Genomic DNA, 19,931 nt, shown 5'->3' on the forward strand with positions numbered 1-19,931 from the left:
GAAGAATGCCTTTAAGGACTATAAAACAACAATAAAAAAAGAATGTAAGTTGTATCATAAAGAATTTGTGAAGAAACTAAGAAAAATGAAAACTTGCGATCCAAAGGCGTATTGGAATGAGCTAAATAAGAATAAGAATAATAACAAAAGTACTAAGTTTCCTTCTTGCTCAGCTTTTTTAGAACACTTTACAAAGTTACAGGAATGTGACGAAGATGATGTGGATGAAGAAAGAGATCTGTTTGGTGATAATAGTGTAAATAATGAAGTTCTGAATGCACCCATTACAAAAGAGGAATTTATAAAATGTGTAAAAAAATTGAAAAACAACAAAGCGTGTGGTCAAGATAAAGTTATTAATGAGTATTTGAAAGCCTTTAACGATGGGATGACTGATATTGTTGTTAAGTTGTTTAATGTTGTGTTACAGTCTGGTAATGTTCCTACTCAGTGGTCCATTGGCGAAATTATCCCGCTGTATAAAAATAAGGGTTCCCAAACAGACCCAACTAATTATAGAGGAATAACAATACTTAGCTGCTTTGGTAAACTATTCACTGCGATTTTAAATACCAGATTATCGACTTTCTTGGAACTTAATGATAAGTTAGGTCAAGAACAGACAGGATTTCGTGCTGGTTTTTCAACATTAGATCATATCTTTACTCTGCATTGTGTTATAAATTTTTTTCTCCAAAAGAAAAAGCGTTTGTATTGTGCATTTGTCGACTATGAGAAAGCGTTCGATAAAGTTCGGCGAGCACTTTTATGGGAGAAATTAGTTAGCTTTGATGTTAATGGAAATTTTTTGAAAACTGTTAAAAATATGTATGATAAAGCAAAATCATGTATTAAAGTTAAAGGTGAATGTTCTGGTTATTTTCCTAGCATTTGTGGGGTCAGACAAGGAGAAAATTTGTCTCCCTTGTTTTTTGCTTTGTTTTTAAATGACCTAAAGCCGTATTTAGGGGAAACTAGTGATGGATTGACTTCTCTCTCTAGAGAAGCTGTTTCTCTTGGTATGGATGATGCTGATGTGAATGTTATGTTTCAACTGTTTGTATTATTGTACGCTGATGACACTGTGATTTGTGCTGAGTCTGAAACGAAATTGCAAGAATGCTTAGATAAAATGAATGCATACTGTTTGAAATGGAAACTGAATATTAATGTTAAAAAAACGAAAGTCATTGTTTTTTCAAGGGGTAAAATAAGAATTATACCTAAATTTACGTATGATGATAAGCCAGTTGAGGTAGTCCTTGATGTGATGTACTTAGGGTTACGGATTAATTATAATAATAAATTTTCGGTAGCACAAAAAAATTTGTATGACCGTGCGTCAAGGGCTATGTTTGCTCTTCTTCGCACATGTAGACAACTCTCATTGCCCGTGGATATACAGATTGATCTATTTGACAAAATGATTGTTCCGATTTTACTATATGGCTGTGAAATTTGGGGTTCAGGTTCCTGCGATTTAGCTACGAAGCTCCAGTTGCGTTTTTATAAGTTAGTTTTCAAACTAAGAAAATCCACCCCTAATGCAATGGTTTTTGGCGAACTTGGAAAATATCCCTTAGATGTCAATATGAAATGTAGAATGCTCTGTTATTGGTATAAACTAATTGACCCAGTTAACAAAAATAAATTTTCAAGTGTTGCTTACAGATTTACCTATAGACTATATTCGCAAAAGATGTTTACTTCTGACTATCTGTCATGCATAGAAAAAACGTTAAGTGATATAGGTCTTTCTGGGTTTTGGATACAACAAGAATTTGTTTCTCAATATACATCTACTTGGTTTAAAGAAAAAGTAAAGCGGTGTTTATATGACCAGTATATTCACAATTGGTTCTCAGAAATGGATATAAAAGACATTTTTTGTAATTATAGAATGTTTAAAGATAGTTTTGTGTGTGAAGACTACATTAAATCCTTGTCGTTCCAAAAAGTCGTTACACTCATGAAATTTAGAACTACAAATAACAACCTGCCAGTACAGAAAGAAAGATACCTTAATATACCTAGAGCGAATCGCATTTGCAGAAAATGTACATCAGAAGATATAGGAGATGAGTATCATTATTTGTTTGTTTGTGACTTTTTCAATGAAAAAAGAGCAGAACTTATTCCACCATTCTACTGGAAAAAACCAAATTCACTTAAATACAAAAAACTGTTTGTATCAAGAAATAAGAAATTGTTGACGAAACTCTTGGAATTTATAAAATTAATTAGTAGCAATTTTTCATAGTGCTGGGATTTGTTAACCGTATTTTCGTTTTGTGTCCCCCATTGCCAGGAATCAATGTGTGTGTGTGTGTTTGCATTTTCTGTACTATAATATTTTGTGTTCACTGTTTGTGTACTTTTGTTTTCCAAATATTTCTTTTCATTTTTTCTTTTCTTATCTTCTATTTTTCTTTTTGTTTTTGTACTTTGTGCATTTTTGAATTTGCGAATATTGTTTATAATGCCCCTGGGTAATGAACAATAAAAACTTGACTTGACTTGACTTGACTTGTGTAGTTAGCTTTGCGAATTGAGTTTTAATGTTTGCTCAATGACAGTTCACTGAAGCGAAGCTGTATTCCAGTTAATGATTCACTTCGGCAAGTCGGTTTTGAGCATTTCTCGTCTTTTAAACAAATGATTCAATTGTGACGTCATACTTTCACGTCGCACTAGGAATATACATCAGTGGTTTAAACTGACTGTACAGTCTCGTGCAACGGCGGTTGTGTTGAATTAATTCGCAATGAAAGTATATGCGCAGTGTTATGTTGATTAGGAATGCTCTAATTATCTAGAGAGCAGCAGACTGCGACTTAGCTGTTATAGGCCTGGCGTCTATCTTTACTGTTGTTACTGTTTGTCATTGCCAGGCCTGGCGTCTATCTTTACTGTTGTTACTGTTTGTCATTGCCAGGCCTGGCGTCTATCTTTGCTGTTGTTACTGTTTGTCATTGCCAGGCCTGGCGTCTATCTTTACTGTTGTTACTGTTTGTCATTGCCAGGCCTGGCGTCTATCTTTACTGTTGTTACTGTTTGTCATTGCCAGGCCTGGCGTCTATCTTTGCTGTTGTTACTGTTTGTCATTGCCAGGCCTGGCGTCTATCTTTACTGTTGTTACTGTTTGTCATTGCCAGGCCTGGCGTCTATCTTTGCTGTTGTTACTGTTTGTCATTGCCAGGCCTGGCGTCTATCTTTACTGTTGTTACTGTTTGTCATTGCCAGGCCTGGCGTCTATCTTTACTGTTGTTACTGTTTGTCATTGCCAGGCCTGGCGTCTATCTTTACTGTTGTTACTGTTTGTCATTGCCAGTTTAAGATGTTGCATGTGTATGTTTGTGTGTATGTGTGTGTGTGTGTGTGTGTTTGTGTGTGTGTGTGTGTGTGTGTGTGTGTTCAACGGTTTGTGTGTGTGTGTGTGTGTGTGTGTGTGTGTGAGTGTCTGTGTGTGTGTCTGTGCGTGCGTGTGTGTGTGTGTGCGTGTGTGTCTGTGTGTGTGTGCGTCTGTGCATCTGTGTATTTTAAGTAAGTGTGTGTGTGTGTGTGTTTTAGTGTGTGTTTTAGCCTTGTGTGAGTGTGTGTGTGTGTGTGTGTTTTAGTGTGTGTGTGTGTGTGTGTGTGTGTGTGTGTGTTTGTGTGTGTGTGTGTGTGTATGAGTGCAGGACCTAAGTAGGGTGAGGGGGGGGGGTCCCTATTGGGGTAGGTGTACTTTAGTTGAGGGTGCGAAGCACCCGAACCTCCTATGGGGGGTCCGGGGGTATGGCCCCCCGAAAACATTTAGTAATCTAGATTAAAATATGTGCAATCTGGCGCATTCTGGAAGTATTTGTCATGAGATTTTGTCTTTTTACCATTGGAGGAGGTACATGGTCAGGCCAGGGAAGGGGGCGGGGGGTCCGGGCAACAGGAAATCTTTGATCTACCCTGGATCCGGCCCTGGAGTGTGTGTGTGTGTGTGTGTGTGTGTGTGTGTGTGTGTGTGTGTGTGTGTGTGTGAGTGTGTGTGTGTGTACGTACGTACGTACGTACGTACGTACGTACGTACGTACGTGAGTGCGTATGATATCGTGACACAAAATGTGAACAAATGCTTGCAACGTACATTTTGACAAAAGCCTTCTTAGCTTACTTGCACACCTGTTTTTGAAAGAGAAAAACCTACCAACAACACACCTTTACAATCACACAACATGTACACGATGACACGCGCCTGTGCCTGCACACGGGGTATTTTCCATGTTTCCTTGATGTGTGTGTGTGTGTGTGTGTGTGTGTGTGTGTGTGTGAGTGCACGTGTGTGTGTGTGTGTGTGTGTGTGTGTGTGTAAGTGTGTATGTGCGCGTGTGTGAGGTTGGGTGTGTGTCAAAATGTGTTGTGCAATATGGCATGCAAATCTTAAATTTGTTGTTAACAATTACAGCTTTGTATTCCATGTTTATTATTTTTTACGAAATAATTATAGTAAAATAGTCTTATGTTTCTTATTTGTTCGACCCTCTTAGGATTATGGAGTCTTATGCACTGCCTTTTATAGTTAACTTAACTTTTGTATTTGAAATAGCCCACTGCAGTTGGTGTAGGCCTTAAGCTTTTTTTAATCGTTTGCCCGGTAGCTCAGTTGGTAGAGCACTGGACTTGTGATCGAAAGGTCGCAGGTTCGAATTCGGGCCGGGACGGACACGGGTCAACTTTATGTGCAGACCCAGAGACGGAAGCCATGTCCCACCCCCGTGTCATCACAATGGCACGTAAAAGACCTTGGTCATTCTGCCATAAGTGCAGGTGGCTGAATACACCTAAACACGCAGACACCTGGGTAGCGCGACTCCGTTGCTGCTAGCTTTCCACTGGGAGGAAGCGACCCGAATTTCCCAGCGATGGGACAATAAAGTAATGAAAATGAAAATGAAAAAATTTAATTTAATTCTCTATTTTTGTATGAACTCAAATGTTTAGTGTTCTTAGTATGTCTTGCTAGGCTAAGTTCTATTTAATCAGAGTATGTCTGCGTGTGCTTATACCTAGCGATATTGTAAAGCGCATAGTGCTTTTAGTTATGCGCTATAGAAATCTCCTTAATAAATAATACATTATAATAATAACATCAATATGAACCCGTGATAAATAAATAAATAAATAAATAAATAAAAGAATAGGCGTTGCAGCCACAGCTCTATGTGACTGTGGCGAGGATGAACACACTCCCCAGCACGTTTTACAAGCCTGCCATCTCCATGCCCCCCCCCCCCCCCCCCCCCCCCCGCGCGACCTGACCTGGCCAGAGAGGACAACCCCCGACAAAACTTTGGGGAACTGTGGAAGAGCTGCGCCAAACCTGCGAGTTGATACGATCAGCAGGCCTGAGATTACGAACGCTGAAGAAAAAGAAGGTCAGATCAAGAGTATCAACATTTAAATGGCAACAAACCCTTCAAACGCGCTCAAGACATAAATGACTCACTAGTCAAACCAAAGTTCACAGTAGCGACATTCTTTTCAAATAAACAACACTTTGTAAGTAAATAGCGTGTAAAATGTATTGCTTTATTGCCAACAAACCAAACAAAAGTCAAAACAGCGGCATTCATTCAAAATAAAAAATAAAAGGCTATCTAAATGAATGACGTGTTTAAATGCATTGTTCTATTGGCAACTAACCCTATCAAACTCGCTTTTAGGCAAATTACACATTACTCGTTCCTAATCATACAACAGAAAGCAAGCATTTGCACGAAGGTTCGTTCTCTAGTAAGCCACTCGTACAGTATTTCAAACCAAGATACAAACACAATTCAAACAATCCAATCACATATCTATTTCTCTTGACAACATCGAGATGAGCTCATTGGACGGCATTCAAAATACACACACGAGTATTATTATTTTTGAATAATCAAATACAAATTATCAAACTCTTACTTACAACTAAACTGATCATTAAACGCCAAAGACAAATTCATTCCCAGAAGCTTTCTAAAAGTGATATCAACAATTACAAGATCCTATCCACGTGGGTTCTTCTTCGTGCATCGCTTTTTACATTAAGGGAATCGAGATGAGGCTGGCGGTGTGTGTGTGTGTGTGTGTGTGTGTGTGTGTGTGTGTGTGTGTGTGTGTGTGTGTGTGTGTGTGTGTGTGCGCGTGTGCGTGTGTGTGCGTGTGTGCGTGTGTGTGTGTGTGCGTGCGTGCGTGTGCGTGCGTGTGTGTGTGTGTGTGTGTGTGTGCGTGTGTATGTATGAATGTTAGCCTGAATGTGTACGTGTATGTGTATGTGCAGGACCGGACGACGGGGGGATGGGGGGGCTTCGGGGGCTCAAGCCCCCCCCCCCCCCCCCCAGACCATTATTTTTGTAAAAGCAGTTGCATTTTTGTTCAATCATTAAAATTGCTTACCCAAAAAAAGGGGGAGAAAAAAAGACAGATTGAGCAATTTCTAATCTCAGATAGCCCCGTTTGGCTTCTTTGGACACAATGTTGTCCCTATGTAGGCCCCTATGAATCTCGGTCGCTTCGCTCATTCGTCTAGGTCGCTTCGCTCCCTTTACTTAGCCTGCTCCCCCCCCCCCCCCCCCACACACCAAACACCCCACAACAAACTAACTGATCCGGCCCTGATGTATATGTGTGTACAGCGATTCCCAGAACATTATCAGACAGATCTCCCTACACATTCTTCCAGATGATACCAAATGATACCAGATGATACCATAAGGCTTTTGTTCTCTCAATTTTTTCGATAAATGTCTTTGATGACGTAATGCACGACTTTATGAGAAAGTTGAGACGGCACTGTCCCGCACTCATTTTGCGATCAAACTGATTGACATTTTGGTCATACGTACTATCTTCGACGAGCCCGGACTAAGGGACTGCATTTCAGCTTAAAAGCTTTACAATTAATTAATGAATTTGGTCATACAAAATCTCAAAATACTCACTAAACTTAAAATGTAAGTATTCAATCTAAAAAATTACCATTTTATGACTAGAATTCAAAATTGGTAAACATGAATAAATAATTAAATAAATAAAACATATAAACACAAGACAAGCAAATTCCATCAAAATTGTTGTTATAAGCAAGCGGATCTAATATCAGAAATGAATGGACGGTATGGTAAAGAGGAAAAAGTCCAATAAAGACAAAATGAGTTGGTCCAGTGGTATACTGCAAAATAACTCAGCAATTATATTTTTTTAAATGCAGGAAAAGTAAGTTTGTACTTCCAGGAAAGTTGAAGGCACCGAAGAAACAGAAAAACAATTCGACGTAAGAACTTAAATCAGATCGGCTCTTCTCCAAGTGTCATGATGTGTCTTTGTGTAAAGGCGAACGACAAGAAGAAGAAGAAGATCGGTTCTTCCACCTACTCTATCCTATTTATCCAATCAAATACGACAAGACCGAAACTTGCTTCAACCACTGCGTTTCGTAGCACTCTAACAGAGATCAAAAGCAGGTTCACAAGATCATCAATGTGTAATTGGAATTATACTTATTCCCGAAATTAAATTCATACTTCAAAACTGTGAACGTAAAAAAACCACCAACAACAAAACTATCAAAGTACATAGCAAAATCGAATAATATCATTTGTTTTATGTAAGAACGGAAAGGGTCAGAAAACTGAATAAAAGAAAAGATTCTGCATCGTTTCCATGACAGTCGGTCATTCTGTCAGCGTAAAGCAAAACACCTGAGGCAGTCAAACAATCCGCTGTATATTTGTGCTGTCAACCCAACACGCGCTGTCAGTGTAATACATACATCTGTCAATGTGCCTATGAAGAGTGCCTTGCAAATTATGCGAGTCGCCCATCAGAACTATGCTACATACATACTTGTCAACCAGCGCTACAGTATGATTGGCACATTCGAACCGCTTCACATATATACAATAATGAAAACTGCACCTGATTTGCATTGGCCAGTATCGACCTCCTGACATTACGATCAGCCAATCAGATTTGCCTGACAGACAATACGACCAGCCAATCAGATTTGCCTGACAGACAATACGACCAGCCAATCAGATTTGCCTGACAGACAATACGACCAGCAAATCAGATTTGCCTGACAGACAATACGACCAGCCAATCAGATTTGCCTGGCAGACAATACGACCAGCCAATCAGATCATAGTTTGCCTGACAGACAATACGACCAGCCAATCAGATTTGCCTGACAGACAATACGACCAGCAAATCAGATTTGCCTGACAGACAATACGACCAGCCAATCAGATTTGCCTGACAGACAATACGACCAGCCAATCAGATTTGCCTGGCAGACAATACGACCAGCCAATCAGATTTGCCTGACAGACAATACGACCAGCCAATCAGATTTGCCTGACAGACAATACGACCAGCCAATCAGATTTGCCTGACAGACAATACGACCAGACAATCAGATTTGCCTGACAGACATTCCGAGGACCAAGACTGAGGTGTACCAAGGGAAAGTGGGTGCCACCCAACCGGTTGAGAACAAACCGCAAGGTCTGATTCGTTGAAATCACGACAAACCTCAATGTCAACCAATCCAACACCCCGGCTGGCTCCCACCTGGTTGGTAACTTTGTCGTGCACCTCGGCCCTGACAATCACAACAGTTTTACAGAAATTACGACCAGCCAATCAGAAGTGCTCAACATACATGCCAGTCAGCAACACACCACGACTCAACCAATGAAAATGGCAGAATGACATCACGTGGCATACTGTCGGGCAATGGAGGCTGTGTTGGCGTACCCACTCAGACGATAGTGACAATCACTGGAGCAGTACAGGCGGCCATCTTTCAAGATGAAGGGCTGATTCATCAGTGCGCGTGCGCAGGAGTGACAGGAAAAGCAGTGTGGACATGCGTGCCAGTGCAGGGAATTGTGGGTCACGCCAGGAGCGTCGGCGGTGATAGGCCGTTGACACGTATTGCAAACCTGTAAAAAATAAAAACAGAATGTTGGTAAATTGATTAACCCCATCAAGATCAAGATGTAAATTAATTTAAAGTCCCCAGAAATCCCAGATTAACATTTAAGGGTAATGACAGCCTGCGCACAGATAATCTATATACTTTTAAGACCTGTCATTCTGTCTCCAGACCACCGTTGAAAGAACCCAACAAAGTTCTTCAGCTCTTCCTCTTCTTCTTGTCGATCACACGTCTATACTGTCAGCTCTTCCTCTTCTTCTTGTCGATCACACGTCTATACTGTCAGCTCTTCCTCTTCTTCTTGTCGATCACACGTCTATACTGTCAGCTCTTCCTCTTCTTCTTGTCGATCACACGTCTATACTGTCAGCTCTTCCTCTTCTTCTTGTCGATCACACGTCTATACTGTCAGCTCTTCCTCTTCTTCTTGTCGATCACACGTCTATACTGTCAGCTCTTCCTCTTCTTCTTGTCGATCACACGTCTATACTGTCAGCTCTTCCTCTTCTTCTTGTCGATCACACGTCTATACTGTCAGCTCTTCCTCTTCTTCTTGTCGATCACACGTCTATACTGTCAGCTCTTCCTCTTCTTCTTGTCGATCACACGTCTATACTGTCAGCTCTTCCTCTTCTTCTTGTCGATCACACGTCTATACTGTCAGCTCTTCCTCTTCTTCTTGTCTATCACACGTCTATATTGTCAGCCCGGACAGCGAGACAAATAATACTGTCTTCTCCAGGTCCTCTTTTCCTCCGTGCAGCTGGCAGTTGGCCACACGGTTTTCCTTAGGTTTTCTAAAGCTAAAGCTACTAAGACTCAATCAACTAATCTCGCTCGTGCATCATCTAAGCTCTAAAGGGAGAACACTCGATTTGAAAAGTTATCATATTGTAAAAGTTGAGAGAGAAAAACTCTAAAGGGAGAAGACTCGCCTTGCTGAAGAGCGTCTCGAAGCAGTACATGCAGTAGGGGTTGTCGTCCTTGGCGATGTAGCGCTGTCCCGCCAGGGGCGTGTCACACTTCCAGCAACAGAAGTGGTGCACGTGCCACGACCTGCCCTCGGCCTGTGTGTACTCCTTGGCGAAGATCAGCTGCAACAACACACACAGACAGACACACGTAATCAAACAAGAAGAGCAAACGCTCGATCGAGTCACTTTCGCAGTTCTGAATATTATATGAGGCATCAGATGGACAGGAAGAAATTGCTATTCACAACACAATGAGTCACGTTCACATAAAATTTGAGCCCGGTCACTTTTATAGTTTCCGAGAAAAGCCCAACGTTAAGATGTGTGTTGCCGAACAGAAAAGGCTAGTTATCTCCCTTGTTTTTCTGATAACGTTCGTAAAAGGCTACAGATGTAAATACTTTGATGTAAAGAATAATCCTACAAAGTTTCAATCACATCCGATGAACTTTGTCAAAGATATAAAATGTCTAATTTTTCCTTTGACGCTGACCTGTGACCTTGAAAAAGGCCAAAGGTCAACGAAACCATCGTTAAAGTGTAGAGGTCATTGGAGGTCACGACTAAACAAAATATGAGCCCGATCGCTTTGATAGTTTCCGAGAAAAGATATAAAATGTCTAATTTTTCCTTTGACGCTGACCTGTGACCTTGAAAAAGGTCAAAGGTCAACGAAACCATCGTTAAAGTGTAGAGGTCATTGGAGGTCACGACTAAACAAAATATGAGCCCGATCGCTTTGATAGTTTCCGAGAAAAGTCCAACGTTAAGGTGGTGTCTACGGACGGCCGGCCGGCCGGACGGCCGGACAGACTAACACTGACCGATTACATAGAGTCACTTTTTCTCAAGTGACTCAAAAACAAGAAAGGAATGTTATTGGAACGTTTTACTTATAACTACGTTTTGTTTTGTCATGAATTAAACGTTCCAATACTGACACATAATATTGGCCATTGTTGCTTCTCAGTTATGATGAAAGCAGTCAAATTCACATACACACAAACATTACTTTTTTTTTTAAACACTAGATGATTTATCCTTTATTTAGAATTTCCTTCTCTTTCTTGTTTATTTTTCATTCTGAATTTTGGAACGTTGGTAGTCTCTTTGTTTTTGTATTTTCACACACACACTAGCTGAGACAGGCACAACAGCTTTATCAATCGTTTAGGTATGCATCTTACATTAAAGGTACTGAACTTGTCAAATCCAGGTGCACGGAGCCCCTGGGGCTTTTAGTCATACCTCAGGCAGCTATCCGTTAGAAGAACTACCAAGTTTCATTGACTTGCACCCAAAGAGTCAAGAACTGCGATTTTTTTACGAATTCATTTCGTACTCGGACCCGGCTGGTCTTGACCTATTTTTGAATCTAAAATTAGATCAGGTAGATCACCACATCATGCACAAAAAGACAGTCACTAGCAAACTATGTCAGACGTCATCATGAGTTTGTGTAAAACAAAATGGAGGCCGGAATCACTCAGTTGAATCGAACTCCGACCAAACACCACGTAATAACAAGGTTAATTTATGCACTCGCGTGAACAAGAAACTGTCGAGCTTCACAGATGTCGTCGTTGGGTAGTTTTGGGTTTGTTTTACTACCATAGGAGGATTTTTGAACTGTAAATGCACTCAGCTGCAACAAAAACACAAAACGAAGGCTGTGAGCTGCACTGTGCCTTTAACGCATGATATCAATTACGCAAAGTCGACTTGACGAATCTTGCAGTACGAAGCATTAATTGGCACTCAATTTTCGTAAAAGATATTTCACGAAGACTTCGCAAAGTAAACTTTGATTTCGATTAAATAAGGCCTAAAGCCAGTCCAAAACTTATGAAACATTTCTGCTGCGTATCACATAAGCAGTCAAATCCACACACAAACATTAATTTCGCATGATATGTCCAATATTTTGTTTCCTTTTCTTTCATTCTTCATACCTTCCTGTCCTTGTTAAAGGGACACTGCCATTTTTTAAATGTTTAAAGTTGTGCGTTTGACATCATGAGTGAACCAACTCGATCTCCTCTTTATTGCCGCCCGCATGAAGCCCTTAACCCTGATATCAATTGTGACCCTCCACCACGAAATGAGTCGCATGTTACCTTTGCATGATTTTCTTATTTTTACATTTTCCTAAAGAGTTTTTTATGCTCTATCCAGTGGTGAAAACCGTTTTAGAAAAGAGCGAAAACTGTTTGAGTTATAAGCCTGTGACTAAGGTGACCCTCACACTGTTACCAGACACTCCCCGGACTTATATTAAGCCTAGCGCAGAACCGCGCGAGGTGACATGCGACTCATTTCGTGGTGGAGGGTCACAATTGGGCGAAGTCGACTTCGCGAAGTGTACTTTAGCTCACAAAGTACAAAGCTCACTACACCAAGCTTTGGCACTCAAGTTTTGCTAACTAAAAAGACTCCGCGAAGCCAACTTTGGGGTCTATTAAGCAAGACGTTGACAAGACCACTGTGCCTTATTTACTATTGTTATTATTATTGTTATTACTATTATTTTTATTATGAACAAATCGTTTCCTTCGCTGCACTCGCCCACCTGCCGTGTTTCCGCCGGCGGGGCCGAGGTCGCGTGTGTCCCGTGCGCTAGGCTTACAGTTAATGCCACGTTACATTCATATATTCCATGTGTCACCTTAGGTGTATATATTAGATTAGACAGCCAGCCTCTGCCTACCATATCTGAGACGTCCGTCTCTTTTGGGAGGAAGAGGGTGGCCTTTGTAGCTGTGCGAGAGTATGCGGACGACTGTGTATGACAGTGTAAATAGCCTATCCTCTTTTTCTCACCCCCACCCCAGAGGGGGTTACAGAGACACATCTCTGGCCTCCTCACCTGATCCCCTTCCCATGCCTCTGTAGACAGAGGGTGCCATAAAGGCGTTGATGAATAAACCGACATAAAGTCGCAGCCCTGTACATATGTTTTTAACCGGCCAGTATAGGTCCTAGGGAGGACCGGGTTGGCTTTTCGCCAGTTGACTAGCCGCCGAATCCACAAGTACGTAGAGGGTGCCTCAGCTTCTCCACCACGACCCTCCTTGGTCTGACACTCACTCCTTTGCCATGATCAGTCGGATGCCACTTTTCACAATTTTATTCTAAAGTACCAACAAATCAAATCAATTCCCTTCCGGAATAGCAACGTTCCACGTTTCTTGAATACAAAAGCATTTCTGCCTCGGAATGAAAGAATAAAACTCTACAATCGTGTATCTCCTGCAAGGAATTGATTTTAAATCCTGTTCTTCCAGCATTTCCATTACGGAAAGTAAAAGGTTTTTTTGTTTTTTTTTGTTTTTTTGTTTTTTTGTTTTTTTGTTTTTTGTTGCTCATCTTCACCCAGGCACACATCGTAGAGCTTCGGCTCTGATATCTTTGACCCAAATTGCTCTAAGCAGAGAGGTCGTTAAACTGTATTTTCGTCGACCACTGTGCCTAAGTTGACCCCCACCTACCTCGTCACAGGCGCTACACCTAGGGTAGAGCTGGTCGGCGTAGTGCCGGCCGCAGTACACGCGGCCCTCCCGGCAGAAGAAGATGTTGTCCACCAGTTGCTGACGACACGTGTAGCAGACGAAGCAGCCCGGGTGCCAGTACTCGCCAGCCATGCGTGACGCCATCACCCCGGGGGCTCCCGACTCCAGCTTGCCAGGACAGTTGTGACACTTCTGAAACACACGGGGTGAAGAGGTTTATTAACTTACGCTGCAGGAAGCAACAAGAAGCACAGCTTGGCCGGATGAGACCCCACTGTAGGAGAAGCTGTTTGGCGACCTGGTGGCCCTATAGAAGACGGTGGTATTCGTGCGTCCCCCAGGACAGGACGTCTAGAAGAAGAAGAAGAAGAAGAAGAAGAAGAAGACTTACGCGTGTGTGTGTTTTTTTTCAAAACAATAAAAGAAATCGGAGTTTACTTCAACCAACATTTATTTGTATGCAGTCGGTTAAAGTTATGTGTGCAGTCTGTATATGTGGGGGGGGGGGGGGTGGTTTGGGGTTTCTGGTGGGGCCGGGGGGAGGGGGGATCGAGGGGCTTTTGGCGTGTAACAGACAAGGGATTTCGAGCTCGAAAGTAAACTCCACATAAGTGCGCGCGTGCGGTTTCGATGTGTAGTGTACGGTTATCATGTGTAGTGTACGGTTCTCATGTGTAGTGTACGGTTTTTCCTGTATTTTTCATGATAATCATTTCGGACAATCTACCCCTTCCTTTCTGTATTGTGTATTGGTTTTATGTGCTTTGCTCTAGCTGTTCTCCTCACAAGAGGTACAGAGTTCTCCTCGCAAACAGAAGCACGGAAAAGAAGAAATTGCAGACAGCCATGATTGTTATGGCCCTGGATAGCTCTCCATGAAATGAAGAATAATAACCCTACCCCCAGGGAGGTCTCAGTTTATGTACAGTGAGTTAACGAAAAACAATAGGGACAGGACAGTAGAGTACACACACACTCTACAGTCTCTGATACGGAGACAACTAATTGAGGTAAGCGTGCTGGCGAGGTGGGCTGGAAAGACATTCGAAAGTGTTATACTGAGATGGATGCCTGAAGCAACTCACGCCACGGTCTCATGTTTGCTTAAAAAGGAACGAAACAAAAAAATAATTAAAAAACAAGTCGCGTAAGGCGAAATTACTACATTTAGTCAAGCTGTGGAACTCACAGAATGAAACTGAACGCACTGCATTTTTTCACAATGACCGTAGTCCGCCGCTAGTGCAAAAGGCAGTGAAAGTGACGAGCCTGTTTAGCGCGGTAGCGGTTGCGCTGTGCTGCATAGCACGCTTTACTGTACCTCTCTTCGTTTTAACTTTCTGAGCGTGTTTTTAATCCAAACATATCATATCTATATGTTTTTGGAATCAGGAACCGACAAGGAATAAGATGAAATTGTTTTTAAAACGATTTCGGAAATTTAATTTTAATCATAATTTTTAATTTTTTAATTTTCAGAGCTTGTTTTTAATCCGAATATAACGTATTTATATGTTTTTTGAATCAGAACATGATGAAGAATAAAATAAAAATAATTTTGAATCGTTTTATAAAAAAATTGTAATTACAACTTTTAGATTTTTAATGACCAAAGTCATTAATTAATGTTTAAGCCTACATGCTGAAATGCAATACTGAAGTCCGGCCTTCGTCGAAGATTGCTTGGCCAAAATTTCAATCAATTTGATTGAAAAATGAAGGTGTGACAGTGACGCCTTAACTTTTACGGAAAGCCGGATTATGACGTCACAAAAGACATTTATCGAAAAAATGAAAAAAGATCTGGGGATATCATACCCAGGAACTCTCATGTCAAATTTCATAAAGATCGGTCCAGTAGTTTACTCTTAATCGCTCTACACACACACACACGCACAAACACACAGACACAGACACACATACACCACGACCCTCGTCTCGATTCCCCCCTCTATGTTAAACCATTTAGTCAAAACTTGACTAAATGTAAAAAGAAACAAGGAACTTAGTCGATAAATATCGACAGGGGGCCGACAAATGGTTTAAATGGGAAATGTGTGTATATGGGTGTGGGTTTGAAACAAACAAACAAACCAACCCATGTGAACCCCGGGCCGCAGGCCTTCGATGTAGTGATTGAAAAAAAAGGATGTTCTCAAATGGTTCAATTCTCATTTGGTCTGATTCTCAAATGGTACCGGTATACTCCCCCCCCCCCCTGGCCGCAGGCCTAGGAGTAAAATTTTATAGACACTGACCTTCTTCCCAGGGGTCATTGACCCAGTTTTAGCTATGAGAGGTGGTTCGCCCAGAGGCTGTAGAGTATACTGGGGCGGTCTCTTTGATGTCTTGAGAGGAAACTTGGCCAGGGTAGTACATGCACCAGAACTGGTGGACACCAAGGACAAACATGAAATCGAAGCAGTTTGCTTTCAGAGGGAACGGTCGTCAGCAACTCAAACTTCTCTGTTTTCTTTTTTTTTAAATCTGACTTTCTTTGTGGCCCCCTGACTCCGCCCCCCTCCCTCTGTAAGGACCCCCCTCCACAAGGACCGATTTTTGTCAACATTTTAAAGGTCGCTAGAGAGGGGTTCCACTGTATGACCTAACCGCTACTGGCAGACGGCCTCAATCTTCACGCGCAAAGACGAGATTAATAGGTGCTCGGTTTTGGTATTTTGAATTACATTACATTAAACCTTTGTTGGGTTTCATGGTCATGGCAACAGCCATAATAATATTACATGATGTATAATATCATATTTCAGCATATGTGAATTACATGTCATCATACTAAACTGTCATACATTTTTATTCCTACATTATTCTGATTGATCACAACCAAACCTACTATCATTGGACACATCCAAATGCAAGCGCCTGTTCTTGACAATTTAGATCAGTGCAATTTCCTGGGTCGGGCTTTGCCACAGACACTCACGGTTTGGCCTGTAGGTAAAATGTACAATGTATTTTCTGATTTGTGCACAAAAGCTTTTTTTCTTTTTTCTTTTTTTTAACATAACAATGTTTAATGTCACTGTATGTTTAAAAGACCATGGTCATATTTGTAAAAAAAATGTTAAATTAGAAAATAAATAACATTTTGGTTCATGATTTTTCCTACACCTGTGCTAAAAATAAGAAATAAAAATGTCGGGTATATAAGTCACTCAAATACAGCTAGGTATGAATGGCTCGGTTTGAGTTTGTTGCAGTTGACCCTGCACAAAGCGACATATCATGTTTTTGTTGAACAATTTTGACGTCACCCCTCCCATAGGGTGACGTATTTCACAACTTCCTGTGTTACACAAACTCTGTGATGACCAATTTTGACGTCACCCCTCCCATAGGGTGACGGATTTCACAACTTTCTACAGATGAACAATTTTGACGTCACCCCTCCCATAGGGTGACGGATGTCACAACTTCCTGTGTACACAAACTGATGACGTATTTCACAACAAAATGGCGCTGCCCATGGTCAACCTCGAAACTATCCGTATAGAATGGGGGCGTCCTCGCCCCCATAATGACGAAGCCACATAGGGTGCAGTAGTGCTAAAAGAAGAAAATGATGGGTTCTTGTTGTTGAGACTCCCATCCCAGCGACATAATTGTTTCCCAGGGGAGGCCCTGTAATAGCCATCAGCTGTACGCTGCGAACGTAAACTTCAACAAACACGTGCACGCTCGCACGCACGCGTACCCCCCCCCCCCCCACACACACACACACACACACATACAAAAAGTGAGAATGAATGAATGATTGATTGATTGATTGATTGATTGATCAATTTATTGATTGATTAATATTTGATACATAAAATTATAGGTTTTAGGCACAGCCTATAGTCTTACAACCTGTCCTTACTACATCTACGGTAACACATCACTTAAACTGTTATTATATTTACATACGAAAACCAAACAGATAGAGGAACAGACAGAAAGAAACAAGCAAACAAACAAACAAACAGGTAAGCAAGTTTGACACAAAATGGGAATGGGATTGGATGAGGAAGCCTTTGCATAGCCTATATGTTAAATGAACAGAAAAGTCATAAAACGATGGTAGTGGGCTAACGAAGAAGACACAGAAGGACCATCTTTCACCAACTTTCATGAAAGCTTACATTTTCCAAAGTGTGCCAATCAAATAAAGTCTTACTTTTTTTTATCTGCAAAGTAGCAATAACACTTCAAGGAAACAGCAGTGTTTAGAAACCTGTAAAGTGTAACCCCTCTGCAAAAAAGCAGAGAAAACACAGGGCTTAAAAAGGAGGGAGTCTTAAAATGGAGGGAGTCTTAAAATGGAGAGAGTCTTAAAATGGAGGGAGTCTTAAAATGGAGGGAGTCTTAAAATGGAAAGAGTCTTAAAATGGAGGGAGTCTTAAACTGGAAGGAGTCTTAAAATGGAGGGAGTCTTAAAATGGATGGAGTCTTAAAAAGGAGGGAGTCTTAAATGGAGGGAGTCTTAAAAAGGAGGGAGTCTTAAAATGGAGGGAGTCTTAAAAAGGAGGGAGTCTTAAAAAGGAGGGAGTCTTAAATTGGAGAGAGTCTTAAAAAGGAGGGAGTCTTAAAAAGGAGGGAGTCTTAAAAAGGAGAGAGTCTTAAAAAGGAGGGAGTCTTAAAATTGAGGGAGTCTTAAAAAGGAGAGAGTCTTAAAATGGAGGGAGTCTTAAAATGGAGGGAGTCTTAAAAAGGAGAGAGTCTTAAAATGGAGGGAGTCTTAAAAAGGAAGGTGTCTTAAAATGGAAAGAGTCTTAAAATGGAGGGAGTCTTAAAATGGGGGGAGTCTTAAAATGGAGAGAGTCTTAAAATGGAGGGACTCTTAAAACAGAGGGAGTCTTAAAATGGACAGAGTCTTAAAATGGACAGAGTCTTAAAATGGAGGGAGTCTTAAAATGGAGGGAGTCTTAAAATGGAAAGAGTCTTAAAATGGAGGGAGTCTTAAACTGGAAGGAGTCTTAAAATGGAGGGAGTCTTAAAATGGAGGGAGTCTTAAAAAGGAAGGAGTCTTAAAATGGAGGGAGTCTTAAAATGGAGGTACATGTACACAGCGTATGAGCAGCACGTCTGAGAAGAGGGTATTAACAGAGAGAGAGACTTAAATTGACGGGTCTTAAACCAGGAGCCTATGTACTTAGTTTCGGCAAAACAAGCATTTCCACAAAAACACACGCACTCACGTCTCTAAGAACAGAACAACATGTTGTTTTTTGCAGAACCTGTTTGTGTGCACACGTGCAAACCTCCTCCGTCAAAGAAAGCTATAAACGTGTTTTGCACACAGACCATTTTGAAAGCACAAAAATAGAAGGGAGAAACGGAAACAGGCGGAAAGATATTGTTTATCTGGTTGTTACCAGATCTTCGCGTCTTCCTGGAAAAATGTTACAAAAAAAGAGAAAAAAGTGTTGGCATTTTTTTTTTTACTCAGAATCATGAAACGAGAATGGTAGGTTATTGGAACGTTTGATTATTGACAAAATATAACTTTACGTTTACAGTACGTCGACCCAGTGGTCTTTGAAGTAGACAAACACTTCTTCTTCTTCTTCTTCTTCTGCGTTCGTGGGCTGAAACTCCCACGTACACTCGTGTTTTGCACGAGTGGAATTTTACGTGCATGACCGTTTTTACCCCGCCATTTAGGCAGCCATACGCCGCTTTCGGAGGAAGCATGCTGGGTATGTTCGTGTTTCTATAACCCACCAAACTCTGACATGGATTACAGGATCTTTTTCGTGCGCACTTGGTCTTGTGCTTGCGCGTGTACACACGGGGGTGTTCGGACACCGAGGAGAGTCTGCACACAAAGTTGACTCTGAGAAATAAATCTCTCGCCGAACGTGGGGACGAACTCACGCTGACAGCGGCCAACTGGATACAAATCCAGCGCGCTACCGACTGAGCTACATCCCCGCCCTGACTGAGCTACATCCCCGCCCTGACTGAGCTACATCCCCGCCCTGACTGAGCTACATCCCCGCCCTGACTGAGCTACATCCCCGCCCCGACTGAGCTACATCCCCGCCCCGACACACACTTATGATACAGATAATGAACTCATCTTAAAATCGTGGACCAAACTCGCTTGCAAAGATTCCATTAGCAGTCTATCTCTTTTGAGATTTCATTTTTTACTTTAACTTTTCGCCAAACCAGGGACCTCTAATATAGGTCTATGGCCAAACTGACTTTCCCAAATTCTTCAATTTTCGCTTTTGGCTCGTCTTTTCTGACGGTTCACTAACGCCAACATAAAGCAGAACTCCCCCCCCACCCCCCCCAGCCCCACCCCTTCTAAGACGTTCACAAATTTGATATCTGAAAGAGACAGTCTTTAATATCAAAATGGAGGTAAATTCGCAGACGTTATTAACAGAAAACCTACAAAACCCATGTGTACTTCTGTTACGTTCAACTTAGTATTCGCAAATATAAGCCAAAACTTGAGTACGGATCCTAAACGTCAAATATTAT

The 19,931-nt window shown here is 41.4% G+C and overlaps 1 protein-coding gene across 1 annotated transcript in view; it reads right to left on the minus strand.

Annotated features, from left to right (window-relative positions):
• Positions 1–5,543: 5,543 nt before the first annotated feature.
• The window catches only part of LOC138965686 (testin-like), a 44,623-nt gene continuing 30,235 nt past the window's right edge, over positions 5,544–19,931 (minus strand). The window contains exons 5-7 of the mRNA XM_070337862.1: positions 13,419–13,631; positions 9,892–10,050; positions 5,544–8,960 (exon numbers count right to left, since the gene is read on the minus strand). Of these exons, the coding sequence (XP_070193963.1) occupies positions 8,730–8,960; positions 9,892–10,050; positions 13,419–13,631 (603 nt within the window). The 3' untranslated portion in view covers positions 5,544–8,729. The remainder of the gene's footprint in view (positions 8,961–9,891; positions 10,051–13,418; positions 13,632–19,931) is intronic.

The sequence above is a fragment of the Littorina saxatilis genome, linkage group LG4 (assembly GCF_037325665.1).
Source record: "Littorina saxatilis isolate snail1 linkage group LG4, US_GU_Lsax_2.0, whole genome shotgun sequence".
Taxonomy (NCBI): domain Eukaryota; kingdom Metazoa; phylum Mollusca; class Gastropoda; order Littorinimorpha; family Littorinidae; genus Littorina; species Littorina saxatilis.